The sequence below is a fragment of the Saccostrea echinata genome, unplaced genomic scaffold, assembly GCF_033153115.1.
Source record: "Saccostrea echinata isolate AGI-Se365-2 ecotype Australia unplaced genomic scaffold, CSIRO_AGI_Sech_v1 ptg000030l, whole genome shotgun sequence".
NCBI lineage: Eukaryota > Metazoa > Mollusca > Bivalvia > Ostreida > Ostreidae > Saccostrea > Saccostrea echinata.
The window spans coordinates 33,346,763-33,363,538 of record NW_026889779.1 but is presented as its reverse complement, the minus strand read 5'-3'; the positions used below and the strand labels follow the sequence as shown (position 1 = coordinate 33,363,538).

General features: G+C 33.3%; 1 protein-coding gene across 1 annotated transcript; it reads right to left on the bottom strand.

Moving 5' to 3' along the window:
* Window positions 1-3,182: 3,182 nt before the first annotated feature.
* On the bottom strand, window positions 3,183-12,435 carry LOC133197736 (splicing factor 3B subunit 4-like). The gene is made up of 10 exons (XM_061333918.1): window positions 12,319-12,435; window positions 11,912-11,995; window positions 10,025-10,170; window positions 8,404-8,532; window positions 7,744-7,924; window positions 6,605-6,769; window positions 5,400-5,507; window positions 4,915-5,019; window positions 3,792-3,917; window positions 3,183-3,623 (listed from the first exon to the last, which is right to left on the bottom strand). The coding sequence occupies exons 1-10, from the start codon at window positions 12,350-12,352 to the stop codon at window positions 3,484-3,486; spliced, it is 1,218 nt and encodes a 405-aa protein (XP_061189902.1). The 5' UTR covers window positions 12,353-12,435; the 3' UTR covers window positions 3,183-3,483.
* Between the last annotated feature and the right edge of the window lie 4,341 nt (window positions 12,436-16,776).

Genomic DNA, 16,776 nt, shown 5'->3' with positions numbered 1-16,776 from the left:
TATACTTGATATAAGCATTTAATTATTATATTTGCTTCAATTTGCGTATGGTTTAATTGTTGAATTGGTGGGTGGGGTTCAGAACTCAGTTGCAACTAGTCTCCCAGTATTCAAGTTTTGGAGCTTTTTTTTCCTTTTGAACAGCTTTCTATCGATGACCAACTACTTTTCATGGTACGAGTAAAATCTTCACCAAATGCCGTTTTATTTGACCATTCAAGAAACATTAATGTCCGAGTAGGCATCAGAAGCCCTGATGGTAGTGTATATAGGTAGGAATTACCTTATTTCAGAATGGATATGCTCTGCGTAAACTTTTACCCTAGTCATTCGTCTGGAAAATGGTTATTGCAATTTAAGCATCCTTCAGGGACGGATCCAGGAATTTCAGTAAGAAGGGCGTGAAAAATATTTTCAGATGCAGGCCGCCGCCTTGAGGCCCCCAGTAGGTCCAGGGTAAAGCCCTGGTGGGAGTCCACAGGGTGAAGCCCCTGGAAGATATCCTGAATTTTGGAGATTTTAAGAGTAAAAATTAATCTTATAATAAGCATCTATATATAGAAAATATTTTCAGGGAAATTGAATACATGTATAGAGAAATTTTTGAGTTAGAAAGACAAATGAAAAAAATATTTCTCAAAAATGCGCTGGTATTGACTAAGCTTGGAAACTTAAAGAATTCTTCCTGATCGACTTTCACCATTTTTACCTATAAAACCCCCCCCACTCTCTTAATTTCCAAGGTTAATGAAGGCTTTAAAAAAAACACAAGACAATTAAAGTGGCTACCTCTTTATTCGAATGACTTGAAATTTTTGGTATCAAGTAGCCATGCAATGGCAGGTTCGTACTGTGGAGATCGCCTTTTAGGTAAACCATTTCTCCCGTAATATTGTTTGCTTGAAAGTAGGGGACTAACGATACGACTAGAGTGTATCGTGATATATCATGATACACTAGGGCTGGGACGATATATCGATTCTGTGTGAGGACGATACGCATATCGATACATATGAAAAATATCGAAATATCGCCGAAACAATTCTGACTTATGTTTTTCTTTGTTTACTTAAAATTTTGGGTTTAATATATCAAATAAATATGCTAAATGTAAATATGAATAAGAAATACATAATAATCAACACCACTTGAGCAAAATAATTTTGTTTTTCAACAGATATACAATTTTTATAAATAAATTATTCTTATTTGTGAAGAAATGTTTTGTTCAATTCAATACTAAAAAAAAAGATTTTATAACCAATTTAACATATCGTGATACATATCTTATCGTGGTTCAAATATCGTGATACGTATCAATACAGAAAAAGTTGTATCGTCCCAGCCCTATGATACACTGGGACTGTATCATAATATTTCACCTGAAAATTCTTTTATGGTTAAACTGAAAAGAAATAACATAAATTGCTGGAAAATGAATTATATCGTGATTTACAGATATAGGGCTTTTGAACCGCAATACAGTACTAATGTTATGCATGTCGTGATATACTGATATATCGTTGCACCCCTACTTGAAATCAAGCATGATCCATGTAACTTTAATCAATAAAGAGTATCAAATTTTAAATTTTATAAATATATCTATATCAATTATGACTGATTTTCCCTTAGTTCTTTTGAAATTCCTTTATTTATAAAATAGCAACTCTTGGTACACATGTAACCCAACTGGGTGTGGGTTGCCCCTGCTAAATCAGTCTTAAAGAATTCAGGGAATTTATATCCCCCACCTAGACACAGTAGTTTATTTGAGATACTAGTACATGTATTATCCAGAAATAAACTGTAATAATATACAAGTTTGTGACCTTGACACTTGATTCTTTCAACTCAAAATCAATAGGGGTCATGTTTTTGTTAGAGACAATACTTAAATGAATCTAGAAAGCAATTCAAACCCATATGAACTTGTGGGCTTGACCTTTCACTAGTCCCATGGAGTTATGATATGGAATTTCATTGCAAAAAACTTAGAATTATCATCTAGAAAGTAAAAAGTACCAATTCTTTTATTATTAAATTTGCAACCTTGACCTAAAAATCAATAGAGTCTATTTTAGTTAGAGTCATCATCTTTTAAAGTTTCACTGCAAAAGGAACTAAATTTATTTTTGAAAACTATTTTAAACAGTATGTGAATTTTTGATCTCGATCTTTCAATTTCAAAATCAGTAAGGATTTTCTCCAAGTCATAGAGACCTTGGCATCAAAATCAATAGGAGTCCTTCTTAATTAAGAGGAAGTTATCACCCAAGTTTAATTACAAAAGCTTATATAGGGCTACAATTATCATATGGAAGCCATTTTATATACCGGTAATATATGAATTCTGACCTTGCTTTGAATAACTAGAAGTGTCATAATGCCACGAATGTCCTCACAGGCAGCCAAAATTTCAAACTGAAAATTGTATATTGCACATTTGTAGCCGAGATAATGATTAGAAATTGTGAATTTTTAAATGTTTTCGAAGTTCAAGGGGGATAACTGTCAAAATCATCGGATCAGGACCAAATTCGAACTTGACCTGTATACCTGCATATGCAATTTCTACCTTATACATACATATCTACGAAAGCTAGAGAGCAGAAACTGAAAATTTCTTATTTTTTTTTCTAAAATCAAAAGGGATAACTCTGTCAAAAATCAACACACCATGACCAAATTCAAACTTGACCTGCATATTCCTATGATGTATCCATTTGTCAAATTTGAGTTAAATGTGTGCAACTGTTGCCGAGATAATGAACGGTAAGTCAATGATGATGGAATGATGGAACAGGGTAACACTATATACCCCTGGCCATTTTATGGCTGAGGCATATAAAAAATCAATACGGATCTTCTTCAGGTAGCTATGATTTAAAATTTCATTGGAAGAGTTAGAAGACTTTTAGAGATATCACCCAGAAGGAAAGTGTTAGACAAAATGACAGACAGACAAACAAACAGACAGCTAGACAGATCGACAGACAGACCCAAATTAATAAACCTGGTTAGAAATCCCAAACCTTGAACCTAAATGCAGGGAGTAACTAACCTACTATTGATACATGGATATAAGTCATAAAATGACCTTCTATACCTTGGTTTACACATTTGTTATATACATTTAGTTTTCTTGTGATATCAATGTAATTAATTGAGAGCACAACAAATTAGTTGTAAGGTATATTCAAAACCACATTTGCATTACAACATGAACAATTTCTAGAGAGCAATGGAATAATTTGTACCATCTGAAATCGAGATAAAGTGATATTTTTACGAAACATTGATGAAACTCATGATAAATGAACATTTTATATAAATAACACCTTTCCAAAATGTCACATATTGAACAAATAAAAGGAATCAACACAAATTTGATTTCAGCATGTCATTGTGTTTCCTGTAAGTCCCAAATTTTCAATTCAGTCCTTCTTGATTGTTTGTCATTGGTTCCCTTCATCTTGTTGTCTAGTAATTTCTTGAAGTGGGCGGAGCTGGAGGCGGGGGTTGTCGAGGAGGGGGAGGGGCTTGTCTATTCATGCCTGGAGGGGGTGGTGGTCCCCTCATACCAGGAGGAGGAGGTCTCATTCCAGGGGGTGGTGGCCGACCTAAAAAATGACTCTTTTCACAGTTCAATTTGTCATGGAAGAATTTTGGTTACATGGGTTTTGTTATGGGTCAGTTATATATATTTAAATGAGAGTATAAAATAAGTATTAAAACCAGCAAAATTGCTCAGACCCCCAAAAGGGGTTTATATATTGCATTTTACATACCATACATGGGTGGTGGTGGGCCTCTCATCCCTGGGGGTGGCCTCCAGCCAGGGGGAGGCCTCATACCAGGAGGAGGCGGGGGCATACCCATTCCAGGGACACCAGGGGGAGGAGGCATATGAGAACCTGCAACATGACAACATCATAATTATGTATTATACATTCATTAACATTATACTGTAGACATTTACAACAAAAAGCATTTAAATCTGACTTTAAAAATTGTGCAATTTTAAAGCAAGTTTTTATCATGCTGGAATGAAGGAAAAGTTGCTCTAGTTTGTCAATCATAAATTCTGGTACACTTCTTTTGAATGCATTCTTCAGATACATATTCCCATATTTCTAATGCAAACATCTTGTTATTTTCATAACTTTATTTCTGTGCTAAATAGGGCTGTGTATTGAGCAAAAAAATTCAATACGATATGATACAATATTTTATAATGCAATATCCAATATATTGCATTCTTTAACAAGTCTATCAAAAAAGTCTTATAAATCATTTAATGCATGAATTTTATAAAAACTTATTGCTTTATAACCCATTTTGAAGGTCTTGTCTCACTGTCTCTAAAAATTACACTTTAAATTCAAACTTCGAATGACTGTAAAACAACATATTAAAATAGAGTTATCTATGTATTTTGTAATATTTATCTAAGATGTGCTATCTCCTTAATCATTACATGTATATCATTACTGATCAATTTTAATTCAAAAGAGTGAAAATATAACCTTTGCTGATTGAAATTCCCAACTTTTTCAGCGAATTATGAGAAAATCTGCCTGTCTGATACGTATTGTGATACGATACATTCTTAAATATCGATACGTATCAATATATTGATACAGCCCTACTGCTTAAGCAAGTAGTTTCAGTTTGAATACAAATAACATCTTTTATTGGCTTTTAAAGAACTACAACTCTACAACATATGAGCTAGACTGAAATAGGAATAGTTCATGTCCGTCCTCTACAACTTATCAGCTAGACTGAAACATGAATAGCTCATGTCTGTACACTGAGTGTACATTATGCAACTCTGCTTGATAACACCTATACACATGTGCTTGAGATGTACATGTACACACATCTGCTTGATATGTTTGGTATACACACCTGCTTGAGATGAGGGTGGGGGTGGAGGGGCTTGTGATTGATTGCTTGATACAGGTGGAATCCCTGGAGGTCCGGGGCGTGGTGGAGGGGGGTATGGCATCTGACCTGTGAAAACAAGAAACTGTTTTATTTACCGGAAGTCATTGTTGTACATGTATAACTCTATTCACTTACATGTAAAAGTGATCGGAGTAGTGTCCATATTGGATACCTCAGAATTACTTAGAAAGGTCTGTATCAGTTCCAATCATCCCAGTATATAATGTTAAAGAAAATTATTTCTAAATTGCTTTCTCTGGGATACTTACCTTGCTAACGAGGATACTGTGGCATGATTTGAGATACTCTACCTTGCTGGGGAGGATACTGTGGTATGCTTTGAAATACTCCACCTTGTTGGGGAAGATACTGTGGCATGATTTTTGATGAGATACTTTACCCTGCTGGGCAGGATACTGTGGTATGCTATTGGTTGAATACTCTACCTTGCTGGGGAGGATACTGTGGCATGCCCATGTGTGGGGGCATGGGAGGGGGAGGCATTGGCTGCTGCATGGGCATCATTGGAGGTGGCATGTTTCCTGGAGGCATTCCTGAAAAAACACAGGTGTATATTAACTTTACAAAAACAATAGACCAATCCTCTTCACAAATGAATGGAACAATTTGTTTTTCGTAAAGTGTTTGAGCAATTTCATCCATATATGCAAACTCCTTTTTATCTCTGTATATGATTCAGCATGATTATATATATGAATCTTTCATGTGGTGTATTTTTTACATCATACAAAGATGGTATTCATGTAGAATAAATTTTCCTACCACCGTATTTTTGCAAAATAATTATTTGGTGTTTATAAGCCAGAAAAGAAATCACAAATTTTGATAACTGTTGTATATAATCTCTAATAATATACAGTCTAGTCTTGTTAATCTAGATGCCAGTGTTTCTGACCAAATTGTTTGGATTAATGAATGGTTCATATTACTGAAACACACTTTTTATAAATGGTAGATAAACATGAACTATAAATGTATTGTCTTTAATTTATACCACAAAATTTTTATTTCAAAATGTTTAACATGCATTATATAACTAAACTATTATACCTATAACATGCATTACTCCATTACTCAACATAATATTAGAACTCTACTTACCAATCTTATCAATAAAATGATTCATTGTATTGACTGGATTTCTTTTGACCTTTTACTATCTTAACTTTCTCTAAAAATATGATGCACAATTTAATTCTTTGGGCCTTTCTGAAGCATTGTGTAAATAAGAAAACGACCTAATTATCTGCTCTTTGTGTAATGGACACTGGTATTTATCTCTGTTATAATACTCATGTCTTCTTAACAATTGAAATTTAGTCCTCTTGAAAATCAGTTGATTGGTCAGATTCACCATCCAGATTATTTAATTTTCAATGAAAATTTGGGTTTGTTGTAAAATTTGACTGTATGGATCCGAAACACGGAGTTCAAGATAATGATTAATGATATAAATTCACACTTGAAAATTCTGTTCCCCATAAATTTGGTCCTGAAGATGAAACTTCCGGATTACTGAAAATCCACTATAAATATACCACAGAATGAAATTCTTTTAAGGCATATGGTCATTTCAAGACATTTGTAATTATGTGGAAAGTTTCTGCAAATAAAAAGTGATTTATCGTACCTGGCATAGCTGGCATTCCTCCCATGGATGGGGGAGGAGGAGGGGGAGCCATATTTGAGGAGGCCATTGGTGTAGGGGGTTGTTGTGGAGGGGGAGGAGCATCTGCAAACAGCTGATGAGGTCTGTCTGTTAGAGACAGTGGGTTCTGCTTGGCCATGAATCTCTCTGGAATAAAGTCATAAAAACAGCTTTCTTGATGCAGTTTTCCTTAAAATTTACTGCTATACTTTGACATTAGGCATTAATTTTATTAAATCTAAGGAAATAAAAGCTGGACTCCTTTTTTAATTGTTTTGAAAAATGCATTTTAATAATGATTTACCGGTAAGTAAAAATATGGATTTTTTATAAAGAGCAATATATGATAAGTATCTCAAATGGCCCCTAAAAATGAACATCTTAATTTTACTTTGTATTTACATGTAGTTTTACTTTGCACAGCTATACATGTGACTTTTATTCGTAATTTTCAATTTGGTCAAATGCCATTAATTTAGAAATATGACATCATAAAGTTCACCTTTTCCGCCATTTTAGCATATTTTGTATAAAACTGCTTATTTTCAAGCAGTTTTTCTTCCAGAAAATATTGAGTGCAGACTTGAGCAAACTTTATATTTTTACTGACAGAAAATTTTCGCATATTCAAAGCTGCGCTCTATGTTTCCCATAAAAAAAATTCAAGAAAAAGCCACATTTTGTCTTATTTTGATTAGATTGCAAAAATAGCATCATTTCTGATGTCATTAACAGCCTGTGAGTGCATATAAATGTGAAAAATGTATAACTACTAGCACTATAGTCAATGAAGTACACATAGACTTATATATTGACACACTGGTTCACTGTTGTAGCATCCATTAATGTAAACACAGTACATCATGTAAAACATGCCATAGCAAAGTGCCGAGGATGAACAATACTGATTGAATATAAAAGTAATTTGTTATATCCAATTAGTTTAAAACTTGTTGTAAGCATGAATTCATTATATGCATGTTTGCTGCAACAATGTTTTATTGTATTCTTCAAAAAGTATACTGTTTGAGGAATTCAAAGTCAATTAAATGAATTATTAAATATGAAAGGGAGAGATGTGTAACTTTACCACTTTGAGATTATATACAGAGTTGTCTAACCTGCAGCTGAGCCATGTCTTTCTCCTTTAGAGTCCTTCTTGAAGGCAAAAGAGATAGAAATGGCCCTGTTACACAGGAACTGTCCGTTCATGGCCTCCAGAGCTGCATCTGCTGCCTCAAAACTGGCAAAGTTGATAAAGGCATAGCCCTTAGAGTTACCAGTATCGGGGTCACGCATTATCTGTAAGCCAAACAGGGATACTGTATTCAGGAAATGTCTTGTTTTTTTGTTTTTGGTTAACAAGAGTTTCACTTTTTACACCTGTAATTTTATTTTCATCTGATAAAAATAAATCATTGGCATTTAATATCGTAAGAGATTTTGTATTTTGAGAATAGAAATATCTAAGACAAGTATTCCAAGATTGTCTTGTCACACAAACTTGAAATGCGTTACAAATCAAATGAAAATGGAAAAAGTAGGAACATTTAGTTCCATCTGGGAATTCAATTCAATTGATATACATGTAATAACTATTTTTATATATATATTTGTTTTCATGACTTATGGTAATTAGTAAAAAGTGATTTTAGATGGTTTTTAAGCTTTTCAATATTTGTTCAATTAGGAAAGCATTTACAAATTTTTTACCTCTAGAAAATGTGCTGAATATTTACCCAATTGCAGAGAATTATAAGCTGATTTATAGAATTCCTTACCTTAGGGGTTTGTAAAATGACTCCAAAAGCACTGAATGTGTCATACAGTAACTTCTCATCCACCTCAGGGTCCAGATTCCCAATAAAGATGTTGGCTCCTACATCTAAGTTCTTCTGATGAGCTGAAGCCTACAAAATAAACAAAGAGCAGTGAACATTTGTGTTGTCTTCTCAAACTCTACAACTGTCTTAGTGTTAAATCTAAAGCAAACTAGCATGGCGCGGCGCCATGCCCTTTTCTCTCGACGCCATGCCCTTTTTTCCAGCGCCATGCCCTTTTTTCCTTGCAAAAATAAATAAATATGCCTAGCAGAGGCAAGATGGACTGGCGGCTTTGTTTATTCAGTGCATGCTGATTAGCCCCTTTGTTTATTTAATGCACGCAAAGGTGTGAATTCAGGACAGGAAATCACTTCTCGCTTGAACGCACACAGCCACCTGGCCAGGTAACATGCCTCAGGCTGTCAGGGTATAAGAGATAACACGAGAAAATATCATTTGATTGCATTGATTATGCAAGAATTAGCCCAATGTCAAAGATAGATTAATTTGTAAATTAAAATGTTACACATTTTAAATCAGGATCGTTTTTTTTTTTTAAATTGAAAGTAGAAAAACAGAGTTGATGAAGAAATGTGAAAAATAAAACTGCTGATGAATTAAGTCAACTTACAATGTACCAAAAAAAAACTGAATATTATGTGTGAAATGGGCTAGGAAACAACAAAGTATGAAGTTAGTTTCTTTCAAAATGTTTAATGATTCTGTGTTCTAACTTTTTGAGTTGACACCCTGAGGCTCAATGTTTCTAAGCCAGAAAAAAAGTTTTAACCCAATTTATATATTATTTCAAGTTTAATTTTTTGGTATGATCAGTTTTCACTTGATTTTTTTGGTAGATTATTTTCAAAATGAAGAGAATCCCTCTACATTTATTATCCAAGTAGTCCCCCCCCCCCCCCCCTTGCAATTTTGTTCTGTTATTTACCTCATACACAAATAACAATATAAAAGCAAGGAAAAAAATTCATACCCCAAACTAAAATACTTTTTGGGCAAGTGACAAAAAAATTCAGACCTATTACTTTTTAAGCATAACCTTGATAACCATACTAATTTCTTGATTAAAAATTTGAATTTAAATTTGGCAATAATTGCCTTCTCAATGTGTATTAAATGAATTAAGCTGACAGATTTATAAATTTTTCTTTTAGATACTTGTATGACTAAAGATTTCAGTATTAAATAATAATTTAAGTACATAAACATGATAAAGAAAATATTTATAATTTCAAAGACGTCAAAAAAGTGCCCTCATGAAAACTTGTCGCGGCGTAAAGTGCCCTTTTGATTATTGGATTACCATGTCCTTTTTAGGGTCTGGATTTAACACTATGTCTGTATTTCAAAGTAACCCAGAACAAATAACACATGAATAAATTAAAAACTCTGTCCAAATGAATTTCACTTATCAAACATCTAATTTAATTTAAAAAAAAACCTCACTAAAATAGCACTATTCTCATTTTAATTTTTAAATGATGCAACTGATGAACGGTGGGTACACTAAAACATGTATGCCTTGTGGAAAAATGTTACCCATTAAAGATTTATTCCTTACCTTATTGACCCTGATAGGTTTGCCGTAGAGTTTAATCATGTTCATTATTTTTATTGCATAATCAGCATCATCCTCTCCCATGAACTCCACAAAGCCATACCCCTGATGGGACTGTGTGACGCGGTCCTTTGGCATGTGGACATTCACTAGAATCAAAGTACACTTGGTATTATACAAGCTTGTCAAATAATAAGATCCATCACAAGCCATTCTCATACATGCCTAGAAATATCAGGTACCTTTGTAATGACGTGAGATAATTTGACAAAATTTGTAAATTAAAAAGCAACATGAGAAAACAGCTGCTTAATTTACTTGTCTTTTTATATATCAGTCCTTTGGTCATCTGTTAATTCTCTTAATGTACACTCTTAATCATTTTGAGAAGTATATCATAAATTCATAACATTACTATTCAAAGAATGTAAATATTAAAATATCAAATTGTTCTTTCAGTTACTGTGAGTGCAGTTCAAAGGACCAACACTGGTAATTGTGTATATATGATAAAAGGCAGGCATGCTTTTTTGTGGGGAAATATTTTCCAAGGTAAGTAACCATCTAGAAAATGAACAAATTAAGCAACAATGAAACAGAAGTAGATAAAGTATTGGCATCTACTTATTAAATGACTCTTCATTTAAATGTTAAATTCAGATTTTGTGTTGAATATATCACTCAGTGTCAGATTATTTATGTCCTTCCCAGTTGAGGACATATTATTTACTTTTAATATTTTAAAGGACAGATTATTTTTTATTACCGAAATTTGCAAGCCCCCCCCCCCCCCCCCCAATTATAGATTCTGTAGTCCCTTCGAAAAAAAGTACCAAATAAGATTTAACATATTCAGAAAATTAATTGTTAAATCTATCTGAATGAAATCGTACTAACAACTGCTGAGATGCTTGATTAAATCGTGCAAAGGGTCTTTGAAATCATTCTAATAATTTCTTTCCTTACTTTATGCTATTATTTAACATTGCATGGTAATGCCGCCCTAAAAGATTGACCTGTCCGAATTTACCCATCTGCCAGTGCATTTTATTTTGCTAATATTTGAAGAAAATCTGGAGGAAACAATCTAAAACATTGATATATCAAGGATTATCTATGAAATTCAGACATTGATTCCAAATTAGGTTACTTAGTAGTCAGTTTCGTGCTGATATTCTTTCCAAACAGTGCTGAAGTGACTAATGTCCAGAATTATCTGGATACACCCTTACAGAAAAAAAGTGGAACTGCAGGATAACTGTACACACCTTGTGTGCATTGAGGCATGGATATTGCTTCACATTGTGCTGAATTATTACCAATCAATTATCTTGTTGACCAGATCTGACCTCTATAATTTCATTCAAGAAGTAATTATGTGGTCACAAATCATTTGTTCTACATAGCCCAAAAACTTTTAGAATTTTTAGTACAAAGTCTCTCATCAAGGAGACGCAATTTGATGAATTATTTTTACATGCATTGTTTTCAGAAGAGTTCAAGGTTGAATACTATCATTGCATCAAAGTGCGACTTTTTTTACATACTGAAAAAATAACACATTTAAGATAAAAAAAATTGTGATAAAATAACTAAATCAAGCTTTTCTGAATAGCTTTATCTAATTCAACAGTGTTTTCCCTTTTTTCCAAAGTAAAGGGTTAAAGATGATGATCAATTGTAACAGGCTAAGGGTTAATGTTTATGAACAGAATCTCTGTCGACCTTACAACAATTATTTTTTTAATTTTTGATTTCTAAGCGGCATTTTTATGAATTGAAGCGGTCAATTTGGCCGGTAGCCAGTTCTTAGGGAAAACACTGAATTCAAGCTGTATAGCTAAATCAATAGACTGTGCAATTGTGCTGGACCTTTATAAAGTATCTTACCAACAGGTCCTGCTTGTAGAAAGAGTTCCCATAGTATTGCCTCAGATACTTTGTCATCTAAACTGCCCACGTAAACCGTGGCATCTAAAATGTTACAAAATGTTAAATTTATTATAAAAACATACTGGTTTTGTCAAATAATGCATCAAGGATATAGGATAAACATCTTTTTTCAAAATACTCTATATATGATTAAAAGAGTAATTAAAAATTCCAAAATACAACAATCAAGACTTTGGGAGAATTGTTTATATGCCCAATGGCAAAATCTCCATCTATCGTTTTTCTAATGTTTTAAAATTGTAACTGAGAAAATTCGAGCCTATCAACGCTGGAGCAACGTAAAGCAAAATAATGCAATAACACGTTTTTCCGAAACCAAAATGAATAAAAAACAATAAACAGACCTTGATTACGCTCTGCTATCGGACCAGCAGCCATTGTGTCTTATTTGGCTTCACTTTTCCATTAGTTTTCCATGTGGGTAAACCGCACCGGATGTTTGTATATAATGCCGCTAGATGGCGCTAGTTTGAGGGACAAGAAAAGACAAACTGTACCATATATGAGTCGAGTTGTCACTTCTAGATATTTTCCAACTAATACACCATTTTGAAATATTAGGAAACTTGCACACAAAGACACTGACATTAAAATAGCCCAAATATATCGTTGATTTACAGTAGACATAATAAATAAAAAAACGTTGGGTTTTAACAATAAACACTATCATAATGCTTGACCTATATATTTATCTGTTTATATTTCTAAGAGTATTGTTAACATGTTAATGCTTAATTAGAATTAATGAAAAATATTTTTTAATCTTTACTTATACGTTTATAATTCCCAGAATCACACACATTCCATACAATATGAATGTAAGATTCTTTTGGTTTAACCTATACACATCAAATAGGAATGATAACAGCGAGGGAATGTACCCTTTCACTGCCAACAAAAACTCATACAGTACCATATATCTACCTGTTCTTTACAATATTTCACGGTTTTATTTCTAATATCGCCATTCTGTGAAGAAGATGAAGAAGAAAATAAGATGTGTTTGTGTAACCCCGATGCCCCCACATGACAGCTCATTGCCAAGGTTTAAGTTTCTCAAATGCTAGTCAAACTCCAAGGTCAAGAGGTCAAAAATGGTGTAACCAAAAGAAATATTTTGTAACAAGGAATATACATGTGAAAAATGAAAGCGCTTGCAACAACCATTCAGAAATTATAGCAAAATGTTAAAAGTTTTTTTTACACAAGGTAAACACATTAATTGTAAATTATGAAAGTCCTAGCAACAACTGTTCAAAAGTTATGACCAAGGTTAAAGTTTTTGAAAAGTAAGTCAAACTCAAAGGACAAAGTCCAAAGGTCAAAAAGGTTTCTAATAAAAGGAATGAAGGTTTTGTCACAAGTAATATACATAATAAATACGAAAGCCCTAGTACCAACTGTTCTTAAGTTGTGGATAAGGTTAAAAATTACATTTTTTGATCGGTTCTGAATAGAGGAAATCCAACTCAACCACCTTACATTGATATTGATATCAACAACTACAAAGCAGTACTTGACATCAGTATGCAGGAATTTACGTGTAGAGGAAATACAGAAGGCCATCAGAAAGATAAAGGACAACAAAGCAGCAGAAGTAGATGACTTCCCAGCAGAGTTACCAAAAGGTTACATTGAGGCAACATCAAATGTTATACATAAACTGATCAAAGACATTTTGAAAAGTGGACTTATTATAAAACCACCGAAAAGGGAGCTGAAACAGAGTGCAACAACTGGTGTGGAATCAGTTACCCACAGTAAATGGTAAAGTGTTTACCCGAGTGCTTTTGGGGAGAGTGAAACAACAGGATGGTGCACAACTGAGAAACATCATGGACGGGATCAGGTGCTATGGAGGAGTAAGCTTCCCATGTCGACCAGTCACCCGCCGTGTGCTCCTTGGCATGATCGGGTAAAGGAAAGAAATTTCAGTGTGTAAATAATGGCCTAACAATAAGTATGAAAAACGTCAGTCAGCCATTTGACTTAATGATAGATTGTATTTGCCGAGGTCATTGTATCGTCCATAGAACTTTCGAAATGATGACTTCAAACAAAACGTTGATATTCTAAGTTTCATAAACTTGTTGGTTAAAAGCTTGCCTCGTTTAAAATACTGATTGCTCTTGTGTATCGAATCAACTGGGAGACATAAACCCCATTTGCAGTTGATAAGGGTATATTGCTACATAAGTAAGGGAAGTTGACGATAGAAAAGTTGAAGTCATCACGTTTATTATAAAGTTTTGTTGTTAGGTTACCATTAACGTCTTTTTCTTGTAAAATATCCAAATATAAAACAGATGTTCAGACTCTGTGGTATCTTTTATTTCAAGCTCACTGGGATATATCGAATCGACATATGAAATGAAGTGACTATTGTTAATTGATAGTACGTCGTCGGTATGTCTAAATGTCGAGTTAAAGGCCACAGCAAGTGTTTTCTTCTTCTCATAAAGAAGTTTTTGAATAAATTCTGCCTCATATGAATACGAAAATAGGTCTGCTGATAACGGGCGCAATTGTTTTTAAAATCAGAATGCTTTTTAACAAAATAATTTTGCAAATAACCAAACAAGGTAAGTATATTTACGAGTTCCATTTTTATTTAAAAAAGCAGCTGTCTAGGATGTCAAAAAGCTTGGACTTAAGATTATCGTGGAGAGTGGTTGTATAAAGTGTTGAAAAATCGTACTTTTTGATGTTATTGATTTTTGAAAAAAATTTGAAATTTTGATTTGAAATTTTCTAAAAATTCCTTGGAGTTTTTAAGTATCCACGTCTGATTTACACCACTTCTTGAATATACTGTTGTACAATACTCCTGAAGTATTATGATATTCCTTCACTGCTGTTAATATTTTAGTGAGGAGTAAAGAAAGAGGCTTTGTAGAACATTTACTGGAACCTGCTATGTATCTTTGTAAGGATTTTTATGGAGTTTCGGAATCCAGTGAATGAACATTAAAATTCATTTTGATTGTTGGAAATGTTAAAAATATTTAAAACTGACAGATGGTTTTGAAGAATTTAGAAAGTGAGCTATGAGTATAATTTGAATTACTACTTGCAGAATGAAATCCTAGTTCCTCTAAAATACAATTCAAATAATGAGCCTTTCAAACAAAGACAATGTTGTTACCTGCTTTGTCAGCTAGGACCAGTACAAACCGATTGTGTAATCTATTTTTTTCACTTCTGCATTGTGGAAGACAGAAGGATACATGGTTTTCATATTGTTCTTCAATCTCTTAATGCGCGATTTCAACATCCATCTGATACTTCTAATCCATTGTGACAGAGTGTCAAGGTCTTCTTTTCCATATTTTGCCCATCGTCTAGCATAATATTCTGCAGAATTTACAATATTTATGAAATTATGAAGCCGGTTGAAAGATCGGGGTTTTGACCCTTTTATAATAAGTGATTTATGGTCCTAAAAGCAACAACTTTAAAACCTTCTAAATTCAGGGAGCCCCGATCTTCAATTGGCGACAAAACTTCATTTCTATTATGAATTCTGTAGAGGATTTTTGCAAGACGATGGGTGAAATATGAAGGGGAAGACCTGAACTGTTTGTCAGAATGGGTTAAGTGTTTTAGAGATATTAAGGAATAGTATTAGGAAGTTAAAAGGAAAATATGCAAACCATATACCCGCCATTCACTAAAGATAAAAAAGAATTACAAAGACTACATGATTGATATGTTATGGTTCCAGCAGAGAAGCTTGTAACAATATCGTCTTTGTTTGAAAGGCTAAATATTACAATTGCATTTTGGAAAAACTTGGTTGTGATTCTGCATCTGGAAATCCCAACTTATACTCAAAGTCCACTTTCTGAGGATGAAGTTCTTCAAAATCACATTTCCGTTTTTAAAACTTTTAATATTCCAGTCAACGAAAGTGAGTTCCATCTAACCTACCTATACTGGATTCCTTAAATTCCTAAAAATCCTTTCAAGCAAAAATACATTGCCGGGTTCAGTAAGTGCTATACGAAACCCTTATCTTTACTCCTCACTAAAATATTAACTGCTGCAAAGGAGAAACTTTGGACGTACTATTCTACAGCATATTCGACAAGTTGTGTGAATCAAATGTGGATTCTCAAAACCCCCAAAGAACTTTTAGAAAATCTAAAATCACAATTTTTTTTAAAAGTCAGTAAGATCAAAACGTATGTCTTAACGAACTTTAAACAAACACTTCCCACGATAAATCAAACACTAACTAGGCTTTTTAATATCACAGGCAACTGCTATAAAAATGGAACTAAAAATTTTCATATCTGGTAATCGGTCATCAATAAAAATTACTTTTTTATGAATCACTTTGATTCTACACACAAGTACTCTGAAGTTGTTATTAAAAGGATGCTGGAGTTCCTCATTGACATGATTTATGTAGTCTTCGGAGACCAGGTCTTCCAACAAACTGTTGAAATTCCGATGGTCACTAATTATACTCATTTTTAGCTGCCTGTTTTTATATTACTATGAAGAAGAATTTATTCAAAAACTTCTAGATTGAAAGAACAAAACACTTACTGTGGCCTTCAACACGATATTTAGATACATGTATATGGACGTTTTATCAGTTAACAATAGTTACTTTCATTCATTCTCAGTATATCCCACTGAACTCGAAATAAAAGACATCACAGAGTATGCAATAATTTTGTTTTACCAACTATAGACTAAATTCTATGGAAAACGAGATGATTTCAGCTTTTTCATCGTCAACATTTCTTTTTACTGCTATTCAACTATGACCTGTAAATGGTGTTTATGTCACC